Below are 23,769 nucleotides of genomic sequence, written 5' to 3' on the forward strand. Positions count from 1 at the left end.
CGGTGGCTCCATAGTTGCGCAAGCTGACTTCTTGTGGGTGGTACAGCACCCTCGGGGACAAGTTTTTGTTTCCTCTCCGCAGTCACCAAGTAGCAACGTAGGATGGCATTGATAGAAGCGAACAACTAACATCCGGAAAAAACCGCTTCCTTCTGCCCAGAAGGCAGGGGTGGAAATGTTGCAACATTTCCACCAGTGTCGGCGCCCATCAATCAATCTGCAAGCTACCTCACAGAGAGACGGTTAACACGGTTGATCAGGGACCTTCAGATGAAGTACGAGTCTGTGGCTGTTGCCGTGACTCGAGGCTGGCTTGCGGCCAAGTAGGCACATAGGAGAGCAAAAGATAATGAGTTGGAGGGGAGGGACAAGTCATCGAGGTGACTCGAAGTGGGAAGCATGTATAGGCCGTCAGATGGTTTAATAAAGACGTGTTTCCGGTAGTGAACAGACGCATCAACGACCGGAACGGGACAACAAGCCAATAGTTCTGTTACCAAGATAGGTATCAGAGAATCATTGCGAATGGCAAGACAATAGAACCTCGCTCCGCTTTCACCATCCATGAGGCCCCTCGACGCCCTAAGAAGTGTGAGATTGGATTCTGGCGAGTGGATCCTATGACGAGCCATTCATGATGATTGTGTGTAGGCCCTGCCTCGAAACCGCAGGCAGATATTGTTGTGTTCGACGCCGTGAGTCTGCACCAGTTCAAAACGCATCCCAGTCAGAGGCACAGTGGCCCTTCCTTTCTAAACCATCATCAAAGCGCAAAGCCACCTCTCGAGGAGGCACCCTACATGCTTCACCTCACCTCTCTCTGTATCTTTTGATATTCAAGCATGGCGCAACCGTCCTATCATGATCTTCATGTAACGTCCAGCATTGGATTCCTGACGCGTGTCCCATGGGGAACTTGAAAACGCATAGTCACCGTCTTTCACTGCCTGGAACGGCTCTGGACACCGAATGCGTTTCACATCCTTGGCTCTGGGGTGAACCAATTCAATTAATCTGACATTCGACATGGTTATACCGCGAGGCTCTTGCGTGTAAAGCAAGAAACCGACCAAGATTCTTAGGGTTAAGTCCCAATTTTCATCCACCCACGGGTCCTCGAACCGTACAAAAGCAAACAGCCCTGAACAACTCGACTCACACCGCGAGAGCGTCCGAAAACGTAAAATGAAAACTGGAAAACTGTGTGGAGGGTGTGTCTGTACAAATGCGCCTGGACAGGCAAGAGAGCCAAATGCGAGCCAACAACGTATGGTAGGTAGCCCATCGCGAGACATCCGAGTCCAACAGAGTAACTGATGAAGCAAATCGAATAGCGGCAGGAATTCTGAAAGATGAAAAAGGACGGTTTCCCTGCGACATGCGTCTGAGAGTGACTGGAGAACACCACTGTTGGGGGATGAACAGAGAAAGAGAGAGACCAAACAACAGCATCATTTTACGAGGCTGGGATCACATGATAGAAAACGCGCGACCCCTCCCCGTCGTGGCGTCGTGACGCGTGATCACGTGATGTAAGACACGTGTTTTGCTTACTAATGGTTATTTCAATGGCAGCGACGGAAAGAGAAAGAATCATTTGCCGCAACCTCTTGGTCATGGTGAAGTAGCTATTTTCAGCATGAGACACTCCTTCTGGAAGCATGGGAGACCCAAGAGTCATCAAGGAAGCGTTTGAAGCTGCGGGCAGCTTTCTGGATCCGGTACTCAAACGAGGCAGGCAAATCTCTGGCTTGAGGAAGAGAGACCTTAGCTAACATTTCTGAAGAGGAGATCAAGAAATACTCGGGATGTTCCCTGCTAGATATTCTTTCAAAAAACCTCTCAGATGTGACGCAGTCGAGGCCGTCCGCCCAAGATGCCGTCATATCACAGGCACTCGAGCTTCTTACGGCCATTCACATAGGATTCACAGAGCCAGTAGACAGTATCGAGGCCTACTATGCCGGTGATACGACATCAGAAAACCCAGACCTGGAAGATGCTAGGCGGCGTCGAGTCCTACATGCCCTTCTGGATTTGATATCTCTTGAAGGAATCTACCCGTTACTATCATCTGGAGTTGGAATACCGCTTCAATCACGAGTCATCTCCGTATTGCCGGCTGGGGTCATTGCAAAGAACCCACAAACGGTTCCCAGCAGTAAATCGAGCGACCGGCCATTGCTAGACAAGATCCTCAAAGCGTTGTTGGCGATTCTTTTTGATGCTCGCCCTAGTATTCAACCGGTCATTCGTGGTCGAATACTCAGTGACCTGATCAGTGGCACGTCAGAGTTGGCCTTCAACTCTCAAGATATATCACCTAGTGAACAGGGCTTCTATCATGAGTCCTTCAGGAGGATTGTTGACGAGTAAGCCATCAAACCTCTATTTTAATCAATAAACAATGATGCTAATAGGATCAAGTACGCCGAGCCCCGTCTTGCTGCCTACATTGTCTGCCTTTCTCCAGTCGGACACGGCTCCCTGGTTTAAATCTGTGATATCTGGCCAGTTATCAAGGATTCCTTTGCGTCAGGATGGAGTACTGCAAACCATATTTTTCGTTGCGTCGCAACTCGCTCCCGGACTTGGACAAGAAGCGCAAACCGAACCTTCCAATGGCCCACATTTCACGGTACAAACGATAATGCAGATTTCAAAGCTATTATCTTCTGTTCCCCAAGATATAGACCCTGTCTCCTACTTCACGGGGATTGCACCGCAGTTGCTAGCCCTCATCGATGGTCCAGACCCGGATTTGAAAAGAACAGCCGCTTATGTTGTGGGAAATGGGATTCTGGGGAAACGTGCATACGGCGCAGTTGGAACTATCGGGCATTCAATATTCGTGGACCCGATATTTAAAAGCCTAGCTGCTGGATTGGATGATCATTCTAAATTTTGGATGGACCGTTTTGATGTCTTGGACAGTTCTGGTACCGATGCTAGAGCTGATATAAAGTTACCGCCGCCACAAGATCGAGTTATTGTGCCCGCCCACATCTTGATTCTAGCAGTTGAACGTTTGGGCACTCTAACTCTTCAGCATCCCAATCCCGGGCTTGTGAAAAGATTGGTCTACCCCGTTCTTCTTCCTCTATGGGGTCTGGCTTGCTACACGATTGAAAGTCAGAATTCGGACTTGCATCAAAGTGTCTGGAGACTCTTGCAAACCTATTTCAGCATATCAGTGGGTGAACAGCCATTGAGGAAGATTGCAGAAAATTTGCTCTGGAATGGCGGTGCAACATGGACCTACATGTCGGATACAACGGGTGTCTTTCTAGGGAAAAGAGAGGGGTCTGAGAGCAACCAGTCTAATCTCGTGCAGCTCATGGATAGTCTGGAGGGTAGAGCTACGCTTTTTGTCAAACTTCTAGGCTCTGATCCTAGGAGTGAAGAGTTGACAGCTGATATTTTCCTCCATGTGAGCCAGGCCTGGCTTGTACAACCCCAAGTGGCCAAACAGCCTTCAAACCTGTTGAGATTGCCTGAAGATGAAAACTATGAAAATATCATCCAGAAACTGGTCAGTGCGAAAATAACAGAGAAGCTGCTGGGTAGCTTCAAAGACACGCTATCCCGTCATCCTCTCAAAGTTCTTGAGCTCGCCAAACAGGTCATCGACAGTGAATTAAACCGATTGAAAGCTCATCAAATTAGGACGCAAAATGGCACTTCTGGGAAAGTTTCTCTTTCTTCATTGGGAACCATTGTACCTAATGAAGAAAATGATCTATCTAGCACAAAAACTGACAAGGATTCCGCCGAGTCATTATCGGCTGTCTTCAGCTTACTCTCGACTGTTCTCGCTTCTCCTGAGTTCGCTGTGAATGACGAGATCCAGCCAACACTCGAAAATATCAAATTACACCTAGATCAGCTCATTCTTCTTCTCCCGCCATCCCTTTCCAAGCCAGCTACAACATCTTCAATGTTCCTAGAAATTCATCTAACGTCTCCCAAGACATTGCCGGATACAAAGAAACCTATTCGCAACGTTTCCGATATCGACACTCACAGACAAGCTTTGGCGAACATCAACTCTGACCTACCTCCTGTTCAGGCGGAAGGACTTACCCTGCTCTCTGGTTTGATCAAGAGAGGATCACCTGTTCTCGATATCCCGGCCACACTGGTTCTGCTGATATCAATCATCACAGAGCCGGTTTCTGAAACAGCCGCAAATGAAGAATTCATATATCTCAATGCCGTGAAGCTAGTCGGCGAGTTAGCATCAAGACATCCACGGACGACAGTAAAAACACTCGTGGAACAATATTCTGACAAAAGTGAAGAAAGAACTCTTGACCAGAGGTTGAAAATAGGCGAAGCATTATTGCGAACGGTGCAGGACCTGGGAGATGCCTTAACCGGAGAATCTGCCAAGATATTGGGTGAAGGAATGATTGCTGTTGCAGGTCGACGAGGGCACAAGCCAAAAGCACGGAGTGATCGAAAACAACAACTGGAGAAAGAGAGGAGGGAAGAGGAGCGTCAGAGCCGTAAAGAAAAGGAACTCCCTGTGCCTCCTGGCTGGACGATATCTTCTACTGCTCATAATGATCAAGAGCCAACGAACACTATCGAACCAGAAAACGACGAAAGCCGCGAAGTCGAATCGGCAGAGCAAACCGCGCATTCTGCCAACATCCTTGCCGCTTGGGCCGCAGGAGCAGCCTCGGACGAAGAACCAGATGACCTTCGTGTTCGAAGCTCCGCAATCTCCATCTTAGCCACCGCTGTGCAGACGAACATCGCCGGGCTAGGAGCTTTGGTTGCTTCTTCCTCTCTGGATCTTGCCCTTTCGACACTGGTACAAGAGCCCGATCCTGAAAGTGCAATTCTGCGACGTGCAAGTGTTGTCCTGCTACTGGACATTCTTCAAGCCCTTGATAGATCTCGCGAGAATGGCAAAGACACGGCTCTGGGGTTCGGATTGTCCCTCACCGAGGACGAAAACATCGCTGCAAAGGATGGCGGACAGACTATCGGCAGTATCCCCCGGATCTTACGCACATTGGGTTTTGTCGAGGGTCGCGAAACGGATGCCCTTGTTCGCGGACACATCCGCGTGCTTGTCGAAAGCCTCGAGGCATGGACTGAAAAGGCTTTGCTATGGGGAATAGGAGCCCGAGGACAACATGCCGAGGATTTCGAACCGCGATTGGAGCTTGGTGAGAGGATTGCTGGCCTCGATATCAATCCTTTGTCTGGGGATGGATCTGGACGACCCAGGATCGAGGAAATTGAATAGGAGATTCCGCGTTGGATCTTGATTAGAAATTCTGTAATTTTTTTTTCTTTAAAAAATTAAGATATATATCTACAGAGACATATTTGCTTGCTCTTGGCTCCATTCCATTACAATTTACAGATATACAAAGCCCTCGGATCTACGCCACCTTCTCGACTCTTCTGCTAAGTTCTAACAACGAAAGAGAATTCATATGTAGAAACAGTCTCATGAAGAATCGCGGCATTCTAGTAGTACATGACTATCAATTTGGATTCATAATAATTGCGAATGCTAAATACCACGCGCTGCATCATGAACGGTCGTCTGAACAAGATGGTCTGGTCTGCCTTCAAAAAAGCTTAGAAGCTTTGCACCTGGTTGTCACGGTAGACCGTCAATCAGCAAAAGAATCCCTGAAACCCAGTTCAACATCCCACGCCCAGCCCGGCAAGAAACAAGTCATTGCGGCATCGCGAAATAATAAGGCCTGGACGCATGTCGTGCAAGCTTACGCAGAGCAGAGTTTTTCCATCAGTAGCGAAAGCCGCCACGATCTCGGCCGCGACCACTCACGTTTCTATGACCGCGACCACCACCGTGGCCGCCGCGACGGGGGAAGCGATTGTTGCGCCCGAAAGAGCCCCGGGATTCGGCTGCGCGTGGGCCGGCATCGATGCGTGCCTGGCGCTCCTCATCGGTCAGATGAAACTTGTTGGTGATTCCCAGGAGCTCGCAAAACTGAGCCGTCTGCGGGTTGTTGTATTCAATGGGCATTTCCTGAGTGGTGATAGGCACAGCTGGGTCGTAATAAGGAGCGGTGGGGATGAAGTTCTCAGGAATGTCCAGCTTTTCTGCTTTGACGATGTTCTCTTCGACCCATTGCTCGGCCTCGATGATCTGGGGCTTGTAAATGGCGTCCCCCTTATCCGAAGAAGGTCGAGCAGCTGGATCTGCCAGCTGAAGGTCATTCGCAAAGACGCGGGTAATAGCAAGCCATTCTTTATCGTATTGCAAACGGAAAGGGCGGTCGACTTGGCCGTCTTCCTGCACTGAAATGGCTTCAAACTCTGTAAGCTGCAGGAATTCACGGTTCGCCACACACTTGTCGAGAGCCAGAAAACAGGTCGTGGTGTTTGAGATCGCTTCAGGCAAGGGCTCATTGATCACCGGCTCGTCTTCCTGCTTAAGGTCGGGAGTGGGACGAGAAAAGCTCTCGGGAAGTTGGTTCCGAATGTCTTGAGACACGTATGCATTTCCACGTTGGTCAGTAGTGGTAGCGCCAGGAGCTCGCTCAGAGCCGTTAGCCTTGGTATCAGACACTTCAACGGCGGTTGGTTTCTCAGGAGTTGTGGGCTTTGTCGCACTGGCGGCCGGCGCTGTCGGGGCCTCGTCATCGCTGTCCAAGTCAAGATCGATTTCATCAGCATTCTTGACACTGAAGTCTTCGGGTTCAACTTTTAGTTTCTTGCTTTCTGGTGAACCAGTGTCAGTGCTCTTCTCAATGACCGAAACCTTCCGACCAAATCCATCATCACCCGTATCAATCTTTTTCCAGGTCAAGTTATGAACGACTTGGGACGTTTGAAGACCTCCTTTGCTACCCCTCTCGTACTCCTCCAGAAGGCGCGCGTTTTCAGCTGCCTCGTTCTTTGCAGCGACTTGATGAAAGTTGTTCCAGGCCGACAGTTTGCTCTGAGTGTCGGTGGGCATACTGTGGCGAGGGCCACCCTGGCTCTCGAGAGTTCCATTTGCTGCAATTCTGGCATTCTGATCAATTCTAGAGACAATCCCCTGTTCCTCCTCGCGTTCTGACTTCACCTGAGGGCTCCTTTGCAGGATGGTTCTCTTCATCCCACGGCTTTCTGGAAGAAGATACGCGCCATGGTGGATCTGAGCCGCGAACTTGACGTGGAGGTGGGCGGAGAACCAATATGATGGGCGGAGTCTATCCAGGACGTATTTGGCAGCAGGGTTGCCCAGTCTACCATTCTGCGAGTCTTCGCGAAATCCTCGTTTCTTTCTGAATAGTGCTTCGTAGTCCCCAGAAAGCTCCACGGCTTTAGGCCAGTCATGAGAAATTCCAACATCAACTTGAGTGCGAATTTGCAGCAGCTTGCGAACATCTAGTTCTCTAACGTGATAGATGCTTTGGATCTCGTCTTGGTTGTACGGCAATCTCTCGTAATGAGGCTTCCGATAGTCGTAGCCCTTCCAAATGCCCGACATGCCTGCAATTCGAAGAGGGCCAACGCGAATGACATTTGCAGCGCCGAGGTAATAGATATTTGGAGCGACCCAGCCGCCGTAGTAAAGTTCAAATAGATAGTTGCTAGCTTCGTGATTGCCGCCCACAAAGATAGTCAAGTAGGGGGCAGTGCGTTTGCCACTGTAATACTCATGGAAGTCACCAATCTCCTTGTACTTGTGTGGCACTGACATGCATGCCAGATCGTAAGAGTTACGAACGGCCTGGTTTTCATGGTTAGTATGTGTTGACTTGCGCAGAATCCGAGTAAACTTACCTGAAAGTCACCTCCGATGATGACCAAGTCAACACCATCCCAGCCCTTGAGCTCAGCAGATTTCTCGACCGATGCGTATATGTCGTGAAGGCAGCCATGGCCCTGTAGTAATGAGTTAATCCGCCTCTGGGGATAAAGCAGACATAGGATGGAAAAAAGAAGCACTTACACAGCCCTCAAGGGCAACTCTGAGAGACCGCTGCTCCATCTTCGTAATCTCCATTGTCTTCGCTTTCTTATCAATTATTTAAAGGAAATTGAACGGTAAAAGAGGCACAAGAGCTGTGGACTTCTAGAGATGGTTGGTCGAGATACAACGAGGATGGATGTTTGATGGAGGAATGAAGAAAATGGGAAGAGGTCAAAGATCAGAGAAAAACGTCAGCAGACACGGCGAGCATCCTGGAGAGAGGATTTGGAGAAATTTCAAATGGGAGAAAAGAAAGGTGTGCGAGTTTAGCGAAGGAGAAGGTGCAGTGAATCTGATCAAACAATTTGGTGTTGAGGCGGCCACGGGAAGCTCTCACTTTCACTCAACCACTCCCCTGCTGCTTTTAACTACCTTTTGCAACCAACTCTCAATCAAGCTTACCTCCTCCTAGCAGATTACTGGGGGTTTTTGAGGAGACCAAAATGTCCCTTAGTGAATATGCTTCGCAATTGAATTTTCTGAAAGATTCTGCAACATTTCTAAGCTCTCTCAGCCCTTCTACGTCAGCGCATCTCTTGACTGTTCATAATCGGATTCTGCATGAAGAGCTCAAGCCGCTCAACCACCGGCACCATGAAAATGCGTGTGGCGCATGTGGCAGCATCAGAAAGCCTACGGTAACTAAAACATGTCACATCGAAAAGAAGAAGAAGAAGAAGACAGCCCGGTCGGACCGGTCAACGCCTCATGCCTTCGCTGATGGCGCTACAATCATCAAATGTCTACGCTGCCGTCGCCGGACAGTTAGGCCGCTGCGAAAAGAGACAGCGCCATCAGAGAAGGCTTCCCGGATTCCTACGCCAGTTACTGACACTGCATCCACGACTCCCACGGTAACAGCTGCAGACAGGCCTGTTGCAGCTGATACCACCAAAGTTGTCAAGGCAGCAGAGAACGCAAACAGCAAGAAACGCGCCAAAGCCAGGAAGCAGGGCGGTCTCCAGGCCCTCTTGGCCTCCAAACAGCGGTCTCAAGCAACCTCTTCGTCCTCTCTGGACCTCCTCGACTTCCTGCATCAATAACCACTGCGGCTGCACGTATCCTTCTTCCTGATGCCAAGAAATCGGATATCGGCCCAACATTCTTCCTCTAATTCTTCCAAATTAGGATAAGCGCGGGGTCGTCCTCTGTCAGGCACCGAGGCTCCGACACTAATCCTGAATAGGCCTGCGCAACCCCGCCACGCCGAAGCCCAAGGAACAGTCCCGCCGTTGCTAGATAATTTTTTTTCCCGGCATTCGGGCGTTATTCAGGCGACGGAGCTCCCACATCTACTCTGTTAATTGTAATCGTGCTTGTCACTCGATTGCGCCTCAGATTTACACGCGTTGTCTTGAAAAAACATCGCAAACTATCGGTTACTTATCGCGGCGAACTTTTTTTCTACTCGAGAACCCGTTATTCGTCGCAATGTCAGCAGAAGATCAGGTTTCCCAGCAGGGCGTCGAGGTCGAAGAGAATGCTTTCCAGAAGCCTGGGGATATCGTCGAAAGAGATGACGAAACTGGTGTGATGCAACTGGAGAGTCTTTGCATGAATTGCCATGACAATGTAAGTCTTTATGATTGCTCTTGCTCCTGCGATTTATAAGCACATGGACTCTTGGAAATAGGTACTGATAATTCATAGGGAACTACTAGGCTTCTGCTCCTCCGTGTTCCATTCTTCCGTGACATCATCCTCGAGTCTTTTGAGTGCCCGCACTGCCATTTCCGAGACAACTCCGTCAAGTCCGCTGGCCAGATCCAAGAGAAGGGATCGAAATATACCCTCGATGTGGAGACTGAGGCCGATCTTCAACGGCAGGTCATTAGAAGCGATGTCTCGATCTTCAAGCTGGAATCTCTGGGAATCGAGATGCCGAAGGGCGAAGGCCAGCTCACTAACGTGGAGGGCGTTGTTCAAAAAATCCACGAAACGCTCAAGAGCGAGCAGCCGCTCCGGAAAGAACAGGCACCTGAGCTCCACGATGCGCTCGAGCCGATCATCGAAAAACTCGAAAAGATTCTGAATAGAGAGGGGTTTCCCTTCACTATCTCTCTGGACGATCCCACCGGTAACTCCTGGATCGCCCCCTCGCCCAACGACAAGGCACACCAGTACAGACGCCGCGACTACCCCCGTACTCACGAGCAAAACGAGGAGCTTGGAATTTCCACGGATCCGGAGGCGGTTCAAAACGAGGGCATCGCTCTCACCCAGTCGGCGGGCGACCCTGAAGACCTCGACATCATTGACGGGAAGGTCTATACTCTTCCTGCCGAATGCCCAGGATGCACAAAGCCCTGTGTGGTCAACATGCAAAAGGTTAACATTCCTTACTTCAAGGAGGTCTTTATCTGGAGTACTGTTTGCGATCACTGTGGATACCGCAGCAACGAAGTGAAGACCGGTGGCGAGATCCCTGACAAGGGAAAACGCATTACCCTCAAGGTGGATACGATCGAGGACTTGTCTCGCGATATTCTAAAGTCCGACACCTGTGGCATGTTCAGTCCGGAACTCGAGATGTCTGTGGAACCCGGCACCCTTGGCGGTCGCTTCACTACCGTCGAAGGCCTTCTCACAGAGGTGCGCGACCAACTGCGTGGCCAAATCTTCGATCTCGACGACACCAGCTTCGCTGGCGGAGACAGTATGGCGGGCTCCGAAAAGGAGACGTGGGATCGTTTCTTCAAGCGTCTCGACGCCGCCATCAGTGGCGAGCTCAAGTTTGTCATCACTCTCGAGGACCCTCTGGCCAACAGTTATGTCCAGAATCTTTGCGCCCCGGATCCCGATCCCAAGATTACCTCCGAGGAGTATATCCGCTCGGAAGAGGAAGAAGATGAGCTGGGCTTGAGAGACATGAAGGTCGAGGGATACGAGGAAGATGAAGAGAACAAAGAAAAGGAGGATGCCACTGACGAACAGCAGTCATAATTGATACCCCGTGGAGAATTTTCCTTATTGGCATTGGTGGATACCAACTTCATTTACCGTTTGACGACCCGTATGAATGTCTTCTCTTGTTTATTATCTTTTTCTTTTCGTTCTCTTGTATCATGGCGCTCCATGCAAAGATTCGACAGCCGGTCATGTTGATGAAAGGGGTTAGGTGTGTTGCTCTGAATCATGAGCAGAAGAGCTCGATGTGTTCATGAAAATAAAAGTTTATAGATATGAATATGCTTTGCTAGATGAATACTTTGAATTCTTGATTCTAGACTCTTAATAATTTAAGCACAGGTAGGTCTCTTTCTAGATAGCCATGAGACCCTTTCCATTTGGAATGTCCCCAAGGTGCTCTGATAGTCTTGCAAAACACCAGGTCATGCCATCAATTGAACAGCCTAAATAGCTAGTGGAACAGCCACGCTCCAATCGAACCAGCATTTCAGCTGTTTCCAGTTGCGCCGTCGAACGACAGTTCGGCCTCCTAAACGGCTACCAAGCTGCGCCATTCACCAATTTGTCTTTCATGCAAAGCCGGGCAGAGTCTATGTTCCCCATTAGGAGAATCAAATCATTAGACGCAAGAGCAGCTGTTACCGGCTAAGCTTCTTATTAGATATGGATTCTCGTGTCATCGTATATGAATATGAACCGTTCACTTGGCGAAAGGATTGGCGTGGATCGTCACGTTGTTGATGCGCACAGCTTCAAAATGCTCGCCTTCTTCTCCTGCCTTAGGCTGTGTCACTCTTCCCTTCTTGTCAACTTTAATTTTCGCATTCTCAAGCTTTGTCAAGACATCCCCGCCCTCGTCTTGCGGGCTCAGGTTCAACACCTTGCCGAACACAGTGCTTGCCCCGTCCAAATGCGGTGCTGCAGCAAATGTGATGAAGAACTGACTGCCGTTCACGGACGGGCCTCGGGAGTCTTGTGACCCCGGGGCATTGCGGTCTTTGACCGGTCGAGCAGCCATGGAGAGAATCCCCCGTGAATTATGCCGCAGGGTAGGGAGGTGGATTTCTTGGTTCAACGCTAACGGATAGAAGATCGAAGTACCGCCTTTGGGAATGTCAAAGGGTAATTTTGGCTTCGCAGATTCCTGCGCCGCAGCTCCGAGGGATATATCACCGCCTTGAATCATAAAGTTGGGCATGAAGCGGTGGAAGGGAGTGTTGTCGTACGCGCCGCATGCGCAGAGGGCGAGGAAGTTCTATTGCGACAGTCAGTTAGCTATATCCATCATGTTGTATATTTATATTTGAAAATCTAAAAGAGGTGGGAATTTATATCTCATTATTGAATCAACTAGGCTTACCTCTGCTGTTTCTGGTACGGACTCACAGAACAATTCCACCTTGAGGTCCCCATGGGTTGTATGAAGCTAAAGATCACCACAGTCAGTAAACAGGAACCATCCCCTGTGTAGGAAGGCCGTGTCAGGACCAGACCAAGCCAAAGTTTATACTCACAGTTACAGACATGGTTTCTAAAGAAGAAAAATAGCTTCTGGCAAGCGAGAGCAGTGAAGATAGCAGAGGTCGTCGGCGGTGGAAGATCTAGAATCAAAGCCCGCCTTAGTCATCAATGGGATTGGAGAGCAAGAGTCGGACCAGAGTCAATTGCGCATTGCGCAAACAAGGGCTTCCCTTATTTTTCTGAAATCAAGGTCTGTCTCAATCCTGCTCTACCAGATCTTCGATGGTGGTCTAGTACTAAGTTTTGTGTATATGCGCAGACCCGAACAAGCTCAAACACTCGGCGGTCCTCCCTTTCCAACAAGCACTCCTTCGGAACGAGAATGTCTCTTTAGACGTACGGATTGTGACCACGAGACGAATTCCCTATCAAGATGAATAATAGGCCAGTTGAACAAGCTCTTTCTCGTCTGCTTCCGACACATGCAGGCGATTTGCCGCCAGAACTTGTCAGCCTGGCGCTGTCATTAGTCGGGCAATCTCGCAGCTTCTCCGCCAGCTTGAAGCCCGAGGAAGAGATTGCTAGGCCATATGCCTGCGCTGAAATTGCCTGTAAACGGCAAGTGGTTTCTTTGTTATTTGGTTCAGTTGGTCCAGTGTCACTAATTAGAATGCAGGCTAAGTCGCGCTCTCAAGCTCCCTCCGCTTCTCGGCCATCCTCCATGTCCTCCGCGCGTTTATCAAAAGCTATACCAATACCTTGACCGATCGCTCGGCTCTGGAGCGGGCTCTAAACGGAATGGCGGTGCTTCGGCTCCAGGGACTCCCACAAAGACAGGTTCTGCGCCGTCTACTCCTACAAAGGGATCGAAGAGCACCACGCGAACTCCCTCGAGAGCAGCAAATGCAACCCCTCGGGGGCTTCAGCACACCCCGTCGAAGTCGACACCACTAAAGCGGTCCGCCAATGATACACCAAAATCAAGAACTGCAGCCTTGCAAAAGAGATACGAAAGATCTATATCTCAGACGAATGGCCTTCCCAAGTTTGCCAACATCCCCGACGCCCCCGTATGGGTGATGACAGCCATCCGGGTCGTGTGCAAAACACTCTCTACCCCTGCTCCTCGGATGAGCACATTCTCACGCCCGCCGATCTCTAGAACCTTTCCACCACATATTTTCACAGGGATATCCTCGATTCTATACTTTATTTCAGAGCGTTCGTCAAAAGATGATGGGAGCGATTTCGACGAAGAAATGTCCGAATTCTTAGAGCCCATCACTTCTTCAAATTACAGCAAAGACAAAGAACCCGACGAAGAACTCAAGGAACTGGTTTACGCACTCGTTGTGGCTGTTTATTTCATCGTTCTATCTCGACGGCGGAATCCGCGGAACCCCGACACGGAATCCGCTGAGTCCGAGCCTGCTTCCGCAACAGCAGACCAAACTGGCGAAGCACAGATTATGGACAAAAAGACATTCTCGGAAATGCGTCTCACGGCGCTGAATAGTCTCGGTCTTCCATCTACCGAACGGAAACACCGCGAGGACGTTGACCAATGGATCACAACTATCATGGAGACGAACTGGGCTCACGGCCAGGAATGGTTCGAGAATATCCCTGCAGCTGGAGAAATTGACGGAGAAGACCCGAACATGTATGATGAAGAGCGATTTTACGACGAGGACGAAGACGAACAAGCAGCCGGCAAGGAAACTTTAGCGAATAAGCGGCGCAAACCAACTCTGCGGCTGACGGGGCGCCCGCGAGGAGGTCTGCTACCGGGTCTGGGCACCATGATGCAGGATCGTGTAGACTGGCTGTCAGATGAGCGACGGGAGGATTATGCAGAGTGGAAGGCCGATCTGATGAGACAGATTGAGATGGAACAGCTATGAATAAATACCGCCTCAAGAAAGAGAGATATAATCAAAGATTTGCCTCAACAATAGCATTAAATGTATTCCCTGAAGATGTATGTCTATCTATATATGTCAACGCTGGACAGGCCTCGAAAAGGCCTACCAGTATGATTGAAAGACTTTTAGAGCAGAAAGAAAACTATTCTATTGCATGTTTTGAAAAAAAAGAGAGAGAGAAAACCACCGTTAATACCAAATGCTTCTAGTTCTGTGGTGAGGAACACTTTCTTGCTTTTCCAGTTCCAGCTTCTTCATCGTGTCGTAGAGAAAGAAATCAATCAGGATCGCATTGACGCCAAACAAAGGAGCCTGTTTTGTCGCGCTGTCTCGAGAATTTTGCCTTGAGTGCTGCTGGCTTTGATCTCCTTTCTGTTGAATGCTCTCATCTAACCCATTGGTGATATTGGTCTCTGCACGGTTGGGGATGGAGGTGGATATCCGCCTCGCTTTCACCTCTGGGTGTCGGCGTTCGATTTCCCGTCGGATCAGCTCGACGCACCAGATACTGGTGCCACGCATCTCAGCCTCCCAGGTGGAACCGCTGGGGATAGTTTTAAGGGATCGGATGTGGCTATCGAGTGGTGGAGAGTACATGAGACACCCCAGCTGATGGAGCATTTGTGGGATGCGGTAGTCTGTGTGTCCAACGATTTAGCAAAAGTTCGTCCACCGTGTGGCTATGAAGAAGCGGCGAGTCCTTACCAGCAAACATGGTCACCTTGTCGATATCGTGGAATTCCCCAAAACTCTGTCCGTTGAAACAAGCCCAAAGATCCGCTACAAGGATCTGAGCGCGCTTGTAAAATCGCACTTTACGTCCGTGGAAAATGGACTCATCGCGAAAGCACGCAAATTCCTCTGCTAAAAGGTTGACCAGCACTCCGGCGGAATTGTTGGCTTCGTAGATGCAGTTGACGAAGCTTCCATCGTAAACATCGCAAAGCACCTGGCCCGCTTCACGAAGGCACTGCATGCGTTCCCGTAATAATGGCATCTCCTCCTCCGTCGCAGATCGAAAAACATGCTTCAAAACTGACTCGGAGCATTGCTCCTCATCCAGCCAGAAGGAAGGGGTAGTGATGGGGATATCCTCCTCCAGGGCTCTCTGTAACGCGGCCACCAAGCTCCAGTAACCGCTGTATGTCTTTCCATGGTACTCAATCACGAAACGCTTGGATTCGTCTGGCTCGTCAGACCAGAAGCTGAAGTTCAACAGGTCCATGGTGAAGATGAAGTTCACCGTGCTCTCATCCTTGCTCTGGGGGTGCAGCTCGTGATCCGACCATGTCTGTGTCGAATATTCCTTCTCTTGCATCAGACGCCATATCGTCTCTGCCGCCTGTTTGGTCTTTGATGGGTCTAGCGCAACATCAATGGAGTTGTCAAAGATGTATTGTGCGTTCTCCAGCACTTTGGTCTCCGCTGGTCTCCCCGTCGCCGGTTCACTGTCTAGTCCTAGGGACTTTCTTAGAAGAGCGATCAATTCAGGATCTGCTTCATCATCTGACATCTTGAATTCGTTTTTAATCCTGTTATCTAGAATCCACTAGGTTTTCTGGTTCCCCAGTGATGCGAAATCTATTTTTCTGTGGGTTGATAGAGGAAAAGGATGACTTGGTATCAACCTCAGGCACACGTCACAAAGGTCAAAGAACCCCTTTGCGAACCACTCACTTCAATTAAAAATCTCTCTCATCAAGTAATAGATTAAAAGGCCATACTAGATCATAAATTAGCCCAATTGACATCAACACAGGTGTGAATATACTAATTTCCTCTTTTTTGATATCTCTCCCGGTGGCTGCACAGAAATAATTTACGGATTATATAAGCAGAAGGCAAACCAGTCGCTTGCAGGGAGAAAGGAAAGGACTCAAGGAGAGACGCATGGGATAATTATTACAGTCTTAAATGAAGAGAAGGGAGGGAATACCAGACCCAGTACAATTTTCTCATGAGACAGGATCTTAATCATGGTCGAGCAGAGAACGCTATCTCCTCCTTCATATCCCTACATCTAACTATAGGAAGACCGACAGCATCAACACGGATTCCTTTGACTCTCGTCATAACGATGCCTTTCCTATCTCTGGATCTAGACAAGTCGATCAGTAAAGGGATTTTGGCAGCAGGTCAGTTACTGCTCCATATGCGAAGTATACCCAGTGCCGCAGCGGCTTCTCGGCAAACGGCTGGTGACAGATTAGAGGTATCACAACATAATTGGCCTCAGCGGAGAGCTGATTAAAGATAAATAGATAGTTATCATTCACTACCACTGTTGGTTTATCAAGAATTGGCATAAGATACTGAATCAAGGCAGACTGTAGAGAAGAGAGTATATAGTCTTAGCTTGGTTATCTGTCAAGGGAGAAGTGATGTCAGCAATCATCTTTATGGCCTGTAGTAAATGTAATAGGTCTTATTGATTGTTAGACATTACTATACAGTATATGGGGGGGGTTTTTTTCTCAGGATGCTGGACAAACAAGAAGTGCCAGGGTTCAAAACAAGGCTGTGGTGGAGGTTGCGTGGTGGGCTGGATGGAGCCCGCCCTGTCGCTGGAGGAGGTCTTCAACGCCTGCACCTGGTTCGCATCTTAACCTCACTTTCTCCTGTACTATCTTGGTGCCTTCTAATTGCACTCTTGACCCTTCTATCTGTAGCTTGTGCCTGGCAATTCTACAAGCTTCAGGTGCCTCCAGCAATCTGCTCGCTGCTATTCTAGAATATGATCTTCTTGCAAGCCTGATAAAGCTCCGATCGCTTACTCCGTACAGCTTCCAGTCGCAACCATGACGCGAGAGAGCTACCTAAAGCGATCGCTGGGTACCACCCTCTCCAGGCGAATCAAAGAGGTATTTGATTATATTTCTCTCAGTCCATTTTTTCGCAATTCAATATCCCCTTATTTCCGTTGCTGACCCTTCTTATCTGACTTCTAGTCGCGCGTGCTTCTCGTCGGCGCAGGCGGCATCGGCTGCGAGCTGCTCAAGAACCTTTTGCTCACTGGGTTCGGTGAAATCCACATCATTGATCTAGATACAATCGATTTGAGCAATTTGAATCGTCAATTTCTCTTCCGTCACGAACACATCAAGAAATCGAAAGCTCTGGTGCGTTGATCTGTTCGCCGTCTCCCCTCCCGAACCCCCGTCGTTCCCCCTCCTCCAAGAACCTGCACGAGGGCCCAGATGACCTGACAACGTACAATTCACCGGATACAGGTAGCCAAAGAGGTTGCGCAAAAATTCCAGCCATCTACAAAGCTCGAGGCCTATCATGCCAACATTAAAGATGCCCAGTTCAACGTCGACTGGTTCGCTACTTTTGACATCGTGTTCAATGCGCTGGACAACTTGGACGCGAGGCGGCACGTCAACCGCATGTGTTTGGCTGCAGGAGTGCCCTTAATCGAGAGCGGAACGACAGGATTTAACGGCCAAGTTCAAGTCATCAAAAAGGTGAGGATTTGTCTACCCAGAACGGTGTTGCTTTCAGAAGGGGCTTCGCTGATGCTCTGTAGGGTGACACTGAGTGCTACGACTGTAACTCCAAGGAGGTCCCCACGACATTCCCTGTTTGTACAATTCGCAGCACTCCTAGCCAGCCCATCCATTGCATCGTCTGGGCGAAGAGCTACCTCCTTCCGTGAGTACATATGGCTCTCATTCAAGTTTTGAAGTCAAGCAGCAGGACGCACTCTAATTCTTTCTAGAGAGCTTTTCGGCACTAGCGAAGATGAAACCCAAGACTTCGATCACTCTGAAGACGCTGAAAATGGTAGGGCTAATTGAGACAGCTAGTCTTTCTCCCATGCTAACATCTTTGCAGCGGCAGAGATTGAGAATCTCCGAAAGGAAGCACAGGCACTGAAAGACATCAGGGGGTCGATGGGATCTGAAGACTTCGCAGAAAAGGTGTTCAACAAGGTTTTCATGACAGATATCGAGCGCTTACGAGGAATGGAAGATATGTGGAAGTCGCGACAGCCTCCAGAGCCGCTTGATTTTGCAACCCTCCAAGAACAATCTGGTTCGGTCGATAATACCATTTCCCTCAACGACCAAAAAGTGTGGAACGTCACCGAGGATTTTGTGGTCTTTAAGGACAGGTACGTCCACTTGTCCCGATAGAGCTACAATTCTAACTGATCTGAAACAGCTTGAATCGACTGAGCCGAAGACTGAAGGACTTGAAAGAAAAGACATCGGAAAAAGACGTCAGCCCTATTCTCGTCTTCGATAAGGACGACGTCGATACCTTGGACTTTGTCGCCGCAAGCGCCAACTTACGTTCAGCCATCTTCAAGATCGAGCCCAAGTCAAAATTTGATATCAAACGTGTGTTTTATACTACCGCTTCCTCCATATGAAATAGTTCGGTTTTCTAATTTGATTTACGTTGACAGAAATGGCTGGTAACATTATTCCAGCGATTGCTACCACCAATGCTATGACTGCAGGACTTTGCGTTCTCCAGGCATTGAAGGTCCTGAAAGATGACCTCGCAAATGCAAAAATGGTATTTTTTTCGGATTTATTAGCAGAGGAAGGGCATTATTCTGATTTAGCAGGTCTTCCTCGAACGATCAGGTGTTCGTGCTATCAACTCCGATTCATTGAAGGCACCCAACCCGAATTGCCCGGTGTGCTCTGTCGCCCAAGGCCGGGTTTTCATTGACCCAACCCGTGCAACGCTCAATGACCTAGTCCGAGATGTACTTCGCTTGCAGCTTGGATACGGTGAGGAGTTCTCTCTGAGCAATGAAATCGGCACAATCTACGACCCCGATTTAGAAGACAATCTTCCAAAAACGCTTTCAGAGCTTGGCGTGAAAGACGAGAGCTTCATCACTGTTGTAGATGAGGAGGATGAGAACCCACGCGTGAATCTCGAACTTGTCATTCGCGTGTCACAAAAACTGTAAGCCCGATACTGGTAGATTGACGGTGTATTATATTAACACGTTTCCTAGTGATGAGCCCGCGGCAACAGAGGAGAAAAAGCCCGTGACTTTGGAGAGAGTCATGGATATCCCTCGGAAACCCAAGGCCGCAACTCCCCCCCCAACCGAACAAGTGAACGGCACGACTGCACATGAACCGGTGACCGGTAAACGCAAGCGCGAAGCGGAAGGCGAGCTTTCCAACGGCTATGAGCGTGTCAAGCGCGTTGCCAGCGTTGCGGTGGGTAGCGGGGACGGGGCAGATCCAATCGTGCTGGATGAAGCCGACGGCGGAGCGATTCTGATCGATGATTAAACGGAGGCACTCTGGCCAAGCACATTGATGAGTTGTTTCCACTTCCAGCACCTTTCAAGGATTGCTTTGCCTGTCTTCTCCCCTTTCTATTTTCTTGCTCTTTTCATGTACCATATCCCAACGACATTGGTGGTGGAGTTTTTGCTTTTTGCTTTTGATTGGAGACGCATTGAATCGTCGTGTTGATGTATCATGGAAGGCTTTCTTTTTATCTTCTCGAGTTCCATTCAATGACGAAATTAGATCTGCGATGAGCGGCTTCAATAACATGTATGAGAACCAAAGTGGCTTTCTTAGATTCGAGGAAGGTTAGATGGTCGCTTGTTTCCAATCACAAAGCACTCAGTCCACCGTCAATGTTGAGCACACAGTTGTTGGCATATTCGTTCTGTGCCAGGAAGACTGCTGCGTCAGCGATTTCTTGAGGGTCACCAAATCGGTGCAGCGGGATATTCTCCTTCAATCTAGAAATTTCGCTCTCAGTAAAATCTAAAATTTTGTTAAGTTTCGCATTCCGTTTGGTCGCAATATGGGTAGAGTAGTTTCTTCCTCACGCACCTGCAATCATGGGGGTTTCAATGTACCCCGGCACAATAGCGTTGGAACGAATCACCACGTCGCGAAGAGAAGCTGCCGCTTCCACCGTGAGCGATCTGGTCAAGCCTAAAATTCCCGCCTTGGATGCGGCGTATGAGACGGCACCGGTTCCACCTTTGAGCGCTAGTAGAGACGAGACATTGATAATGCATTTGGACAGGGGTGACTTGGTTAAAGAATTGGTAGCTTTCCTGCTCTTGATACGACTGCGGATCGCGGCGCGAACTAAGGCTCTCGACATGAGGATCGATCCCTCGAGGTTGGTCCGCAGGATCTGAGAGATGTCGCTCGGCTCGGTCTTGGGAAGAATCGCCGAGATCGAAATGCCCGCTGCATTGACTAGGATATCGACGGATTCCTAGATTCAGTAGCATCAGCTATATTCCTAAGGCTGATACCAAGAAGAAAAAAAAGAAGCTTACCATTTGCTTTTCCAGTTCCCGCATCCAGGATCCAGCCTCGGCAACGTCCCCAACAATCAAAGTAATACGCTCAGAGACGTTTGCTGAAAAGCTGTCTGCTGCCTTTGCATCTGAACCCAGACATGCCCCTTTGGCATCCGCTTGCTCCATGCCCCCCTCTGGAGCTTTTGTTGAAACAGCAGCGGACTGGGGATCGTAATCAGATACAGCTTGTAATCTCGCGGCTGCATCGCAGAGCCGTTGGTGAGATCTCCCGACGAGGATGACTCGCCCAGCTCCTTCTTGCAGGAATCTCTCGGCAATAGCAAATCCAATACCTGATGTCCCGCCTGTGATCATGCATGTACGGTGGGATAGCCGATTTGCAGGCGTGAATGAGAAGGCTGACCTATTATCCCTGTCATGTCTTGATACTGAGAATGGTCTGCTTATTGTCCTGCCTTTGGAATGACCATTTTGCACATTCTGCCTTAGAGGCTGGAGCAGGGCTTTTGAAACGTGGGGCCTGAGAGGTCGATAGTAGGCCATAGATGTATCAATGTATGTTATTTCTTCGCCAGTATCATCCAACACATAGATATCATTCCAACAGAAACTTGATGTACCCGGCCGGTGATAACAGCTTGAGCACAGACCACGTGTGGAGAAAAGACTCGAGAGAACCACAAGCAGAACGAACGCGCCAATGGCTTCCCCTTCTACTTCCATCTGCGAGAGATCAACGGCGTTATCTTGGCAGAACTCAAGATCGCATTTTGCTTGAAGTCATCGCGTCGAAACGCGTGACATCACTAGAGCCATGTCCTCACCCGAATATGTCACTCTAGTATCAGGGGACGGGTTCGAATTCATCATTCCGCGAAGCACAGCTTGCGTCTCTGGGACGATCCGTCGCATGCTAGACCAGTCGAGTACGTGATTATTATATCTGAATATCTAAATCTCCTGATCATAACTAATTGCTTGTCTTCTCTATCACAGGTAACTTTTCGGAAGCGATTACGGGACGTTGTGTGCTAGAGAACATCAGGCAGGTCATTAAGACAATGTCTTGGACATCAGTCCGCTAACTTTTATGGTGAAATTCAGTGGGGTCGTCCTCGAAAAGGTCTGCGAATATTTCTGCTACAATGAGAAGAACAAAGAACAAGCCAACGTGCCGGACATGGATATCTCACCGGAACTCTGCCTAGAACTCCTGATGGCGGCGGATTACCTGGATACGTAAAAGTGCAGACGCCTATCTGAGCCTATGATGCAATATTGCAACACTACAATAAACGATATGCACGGTCACACGATATCTTGATGAGGCGTCATGAAAAACTTGGGTTCACGATTTGTTCTATATGTCTAGAGTCAGGCGTTGGGGTGAGATAATGTACCTATTCAACTGCATATATTTGCATTATGTTTCCTCGCATGAGATATCGCATTGATATCATTCCACCTTCCTGGTGTGGATGATGAGAAGATGATTCGAATTCGTCTCACTTCTGCAACTCGCACATTGGCCGCGGCAAGCGCGGGTGACCATCTGAGCATCTAACATCCGACCTGGTTCCTCGATGGACGGACGTTTCTAAAGATGATGGTAGATTGATCGGAGATATCCCTTTTATTTCAGTCCTCATCCACAGATCCATCATGGATATCAGGGCCTTTGTTTTCAGGGGAAACATGCGGTTGTTCATCAACATTTGGTTTTTCACAGTAGCGTTTTCATCTTCCCTTCCGTAGGCGATCATCGAGCTTTTGGTTTCGATCTTGAATACCCGCCTGTTTTGGGCCCGCTAAGCCCAGCCTTAGACTTGTACATCTTCTCCTTTCCGAACGCGGCGTCACCTATCCGAAGGTAACTGACTACGCCTTGGTCGACGACGGCGAGGATCACATTCCGGTAGCCATGGCGCAGTCGCATATAGAGCATTCGTTCCATCTTCTCGCCGCGCGGCGGATCCAAAGGTGTACTTTCGAGTAAGGCGCCCAATTGCAAAAGAGTGGGGAGAGTCGTCTGGGCTCGGGCATCGATCACTGCTATGCGAAAGTCCGGTTCTGGAGGTGCGGTTTTGCGAAAGGGCGTCGAGGGTTTGTAAACATGGAAGACAACACGAAACGGGGGCTTGGTGGGCTCCGCCGGAGCCTTGCGGGCGGCCGGATCATACCAAGGAATCAGGTCGAGTCTCCGATAAATATCAACTGGGATGGTGATTAATGATGGCCTTTGTAAACAGGGGGAAGAACGAGTTCTCAGACTCACGATAGCTGCGGTGTATTCCCAGCCCAATAAGCGGTCCCGTTGCGGGATTGATGCTCTTTGAGTGGGAATCAGTAATCCACTGGAATAGCCAGCCAAACAGACCCGACGGCCCCGAATTTGACGATTCATTCACCACGTCTTTTTGAAGGTCTTCTCCTTCTTTCTCTGGCTCGGGTGCCTCGTCCCACCCAGGAGCCCGAAGAAGCGTATACCCCAACCGTTTCAACCCAGTGAAGACCGAGAATCGCTCCATCGTCAACCCACCGCGTCCCATCAGACACGAATATGCCGCCTGCAAGCTCATAGGCACCCCCAGTTCGCCCTGGTTATTGTCATCTGCGCAGCTGGTCGACGAAAGCGGCCACCAGATCTCTAGGTTCCCCCGTTCAAGCAGGTACAGGGCTTCTTCAGGGAGCAGCCACACTCTATTCCAGCGATCTGCCTGACCCATTGTCCGAAAATATTGGCCTTTGGGGTTCAGAGCGTAGACGCACGCATGGGGGGAAACACCGATGTTGGTTGCTGCTGCTGCTGCTGCATCTAGAGTCTTGTGTGTGTCGTCGCTTTTTGAAGAATCCTTCGAGGCCAGAACAGAAGCAGGCGGTGCAGGACCATCTGGCGCATAGACTGCGATGATCTTGTTCTTAGGATTATGGAGGCGCGGGTATGCGAGCGCGTTATGCATCGCCTGTCGTGAAGCAGTCAACCCATCGGCCTGGTAGAGCGTTGGGTTTGGTTCGAAGTCTTTTTCGCCGCGTCGGGGGAGCGTAGCTTGAGTATTATCCGAGAGGCTACATTGCTAATTAGATAAAAGAGCCCCCCAATAGCATGATTGAATTTTGATGTGCAAGCTCTGCTCACAGTGATAGGAAGCGAAAGTCCTGCGTCTCGTCAGACAGGTCGACCTCGATCTGTCCAGACGAGTCCTGGGAATCAGGCAAGTGAATCGCTTCTTCGTCGACGTCGGCCATTT

General features: G+C 49.4%; 11 protein-coding genes across 11 annotated transcripts; 6 read left to right on the forward strand and 5 right to left on the reverse strand.

Moving 5' to 3' along the window:
- Positions 1–1,607: 1,607 nt before the first annotated feature.
- On the forward strand, positions 1,608–5,386 carry ASPZODRAFT_120248 (hypothetical protein). The gene is made up of 3 exons (XM_022721248.1): positions 1,608–1,734; positions 1,787–2,372; positions 2,428–5,386. The coding sequence occupies exons 1-3, from the start codon at positions 1,662–1,664 to the stop codon at positions 5,258–5,260; spliced, it is 3,492 nt and encodes a 1,163-aa protein (XP_022579440.1). The 5' UTR covers positions 1,608–1,661; the 3' UTR covers positions 5,261–5,386.
- A 387-nt stretch (positions 5,387–5,773) lies between these two features.
- ASPZODRAFT_70412 (hypothetical protein) lies at positions 5,774–7,987 on the reverse strand (the record flags this gene model as incomplete). Its single annotated transcript, XM_022729672.1, has 3 exons — positions 5,774–7,711; positions 7,765–7,866; positions 7,934–7,987. 3 exons carry the CDS (start codon positions 7,985–7,987, stop codon positions 5,774–5,776), a joined length of 2,094 nt encoding a protein of 697 aa, XP_022579441.1.
- Positions 7,988–8,211: 224 nt separating this feature from the next.
- On the forward strand, positions 8,212–9,191 carry ASPZODRAFT_653150 (hypothetical protein). The gene has a single exon (XM_022729296.1). The coding sequence runs from the start codon at positions 8,398–8,400 to the stop codon at positions 8,995–8,997; it is 600 nt and encodes a 199-aa protein (XP_022579442.1). The 5' UTR covers positions 8,212–8,397; the 3' UTR covers positions 8,998–9,191.
- Positions 9,192–9,217: 26 nt separating this feature from the next.
- Positions 9,218–11,164, forward strand: ASPZODRAFT_652839 (hypothetical protein). Its single transcript, XM_022729290.1, has 3 exons — positions 9,218–9,526; positions 9,605–10,828; positions 10,892–11,164. The coding sequence occupies exons 1-3, from the start codon at positions 9,386–9,388 to the stop codon at positions 10,895–10,897; spliced, it is 1,371 nt and encodes a 456-aa protein (XP_022579443.1). The 5' UTR covers positions 9,218–9,385; the 3' UTR covers positions 10,898–11,164.
- A 400-nt stretch (positions 11,165–11,564) lies between these two features.
- On the reverse strand, positions 11,565–12,390 carry ASPZODRAFT_17846 (hypothetical protein; the record flags this gene model as incomplete). Its single annotated transcript, XM_022727099.1, has 3 exons — positions 11,565–12,119; positions 12,225–12,290; positions 12,379–12,390. 3 exons carry the CDS (start codon positions 12,388–12,390, stop codon positions 11,565–11,567), a joined length of 633 nt encoding a protein of 210 aa, XP_022579444.1.
- Positions 12,391–12,541: 151 nt separating this feature from the next.
- ASPZODRAFT_652966 (hypothetical protein) lies at positions 12,542–14,334 on the forward strand. Its single transcript, XM_022729295.1, has 3 exons — positions 12,542–12,575; positions 12,645–12,943; positions 13,002–14,334. The coding sequence occupies exons 2-3, from the start codon at positions 12,759–12,761 to the stop codon at positions 14,227–14,229; spliced, it is 1,413 nt and encodes a 470-aa protein (XP_022579445.1). The 5' UTR covers positions 12,542–12,575; positions 12,645–12,758; the 3' UTR covers positions 14,230–14,334.
- A 105-nt stretch (positions 14,335–14,439) lies between these two features.
- ASPZODRAFT_153269 (hypothetical protein) lies at positions 14,440–15,763 on the reverse strand (the record flags this gene model as incomplete). The annotated part of the gene is made up of 2 exons (XM_022725952.1): positions 14,440–14,888; positions 14,956–15,763. 2 exons carry the CDS (start codon positions 15,761–15,763, stop codon positions 14,440–14,442), a joined length of 1,257 nt encoding a protein of 418 aa, XP_022579446.1.
- A 1,076-nt stretch (positions 15,764–16,839) lies between these two features.
- Positions 16,840–19,517, forward strand: ASPZODRAFT_160466 (hypothetical protein; the record flags this gene model as incomplete). Its single annotated transcript, XM_022726470.1, has 10 exons — positions 16,840–17,111; positions 17,199–17,369; positions 17,481–17,717; positions 17,780–17,904; positions 17,972–18,036; positions 18,088–18,367; positions 18,418–18,596; positions 18,665–18,777; positions 18,830–19,179; positions 19,232–19,517. Exons 1-10 carry the CDS (start codon positions 17,049–17,051, stop codon positions 19,515–19,517), a joined length of 1,869 nt encoding a protein of 622 aa, XP_022579447.1. The 5' UTR covers positions 16,840–17,048.
- A 331-nt stretch (positions 19,518–19,848) lies between these two features.
- On the reverse strand, positions 19,849–21,064 carry ASPZODRAFT_99981 (hypothetical protein; the record flags this gene model as incomplete). Its single annotated transcript, XM_022730622.1, has 3 exons — positions 19,849–20,006; positions 20,076–20,472; positions 20,513–21,064. 3 exons carry the CDS (start codon positions 21,062–21,064, stop codon positions 19,849–19,851), a joined length of 1,107 nt encoding a protein of 368 aa, XP_022579448.1.
- A 271-nt stretch (positions 21,065–21,335) lies between these two features.
- ASPZODRAFT_70484 (hypothetical protein) lies at positions 21,336–21,764 on the forward strand (the record flags this gene model as incomplete). Its single annotated transcript, XM_022729675.1, has 3 exons — positions 21,336–21,447; positions 21,518–21,584; positions 21,626–21,764. 3 exons carry the CDS (start codon positions 21,336–21,338, stop codon positions 21,762–21,764), a joined length of 318 nt encoding a protein of 105 aa, XP_022579449.1.
- A 516-nt stretch (positions 21,765–22,280) lies between these two features.
- Positions 22,281–23,767, reverse strand: ASPZODRAFT_99985 (hypothetical protein; the record flags this gene model as incomplete). Its single annotated transcript, XM_022730623.1, has 3 exons — positions 22,281–22,758; positions 22,793–23,587; positions 23,658–23,767. 3 exons carry the CDS (start codon positions 23,765–23,767, stop codon positions 22,281–22,283), a joined length of 1,383 nt encoding a protein of 460 aa, XP_022579450.1.
- Positions 23,768–23,769: the final 2 nt, after the last annotated feature.

This window comes from Penicilliopsis zonata (assembly GCF_001890105.1).
Source record: "Penicilliopsis zonata CBS 506.65 unplaced genomic scaffold ASPZOscaffold_12, whole genome shotgun sequence".
NCBI lineage: Eukaryota > Fungi > Ascomycota > Eurotiomycetes > Eurotiales > Aspergillaceae > Penicilliopsis > Penicilliopsis zonata.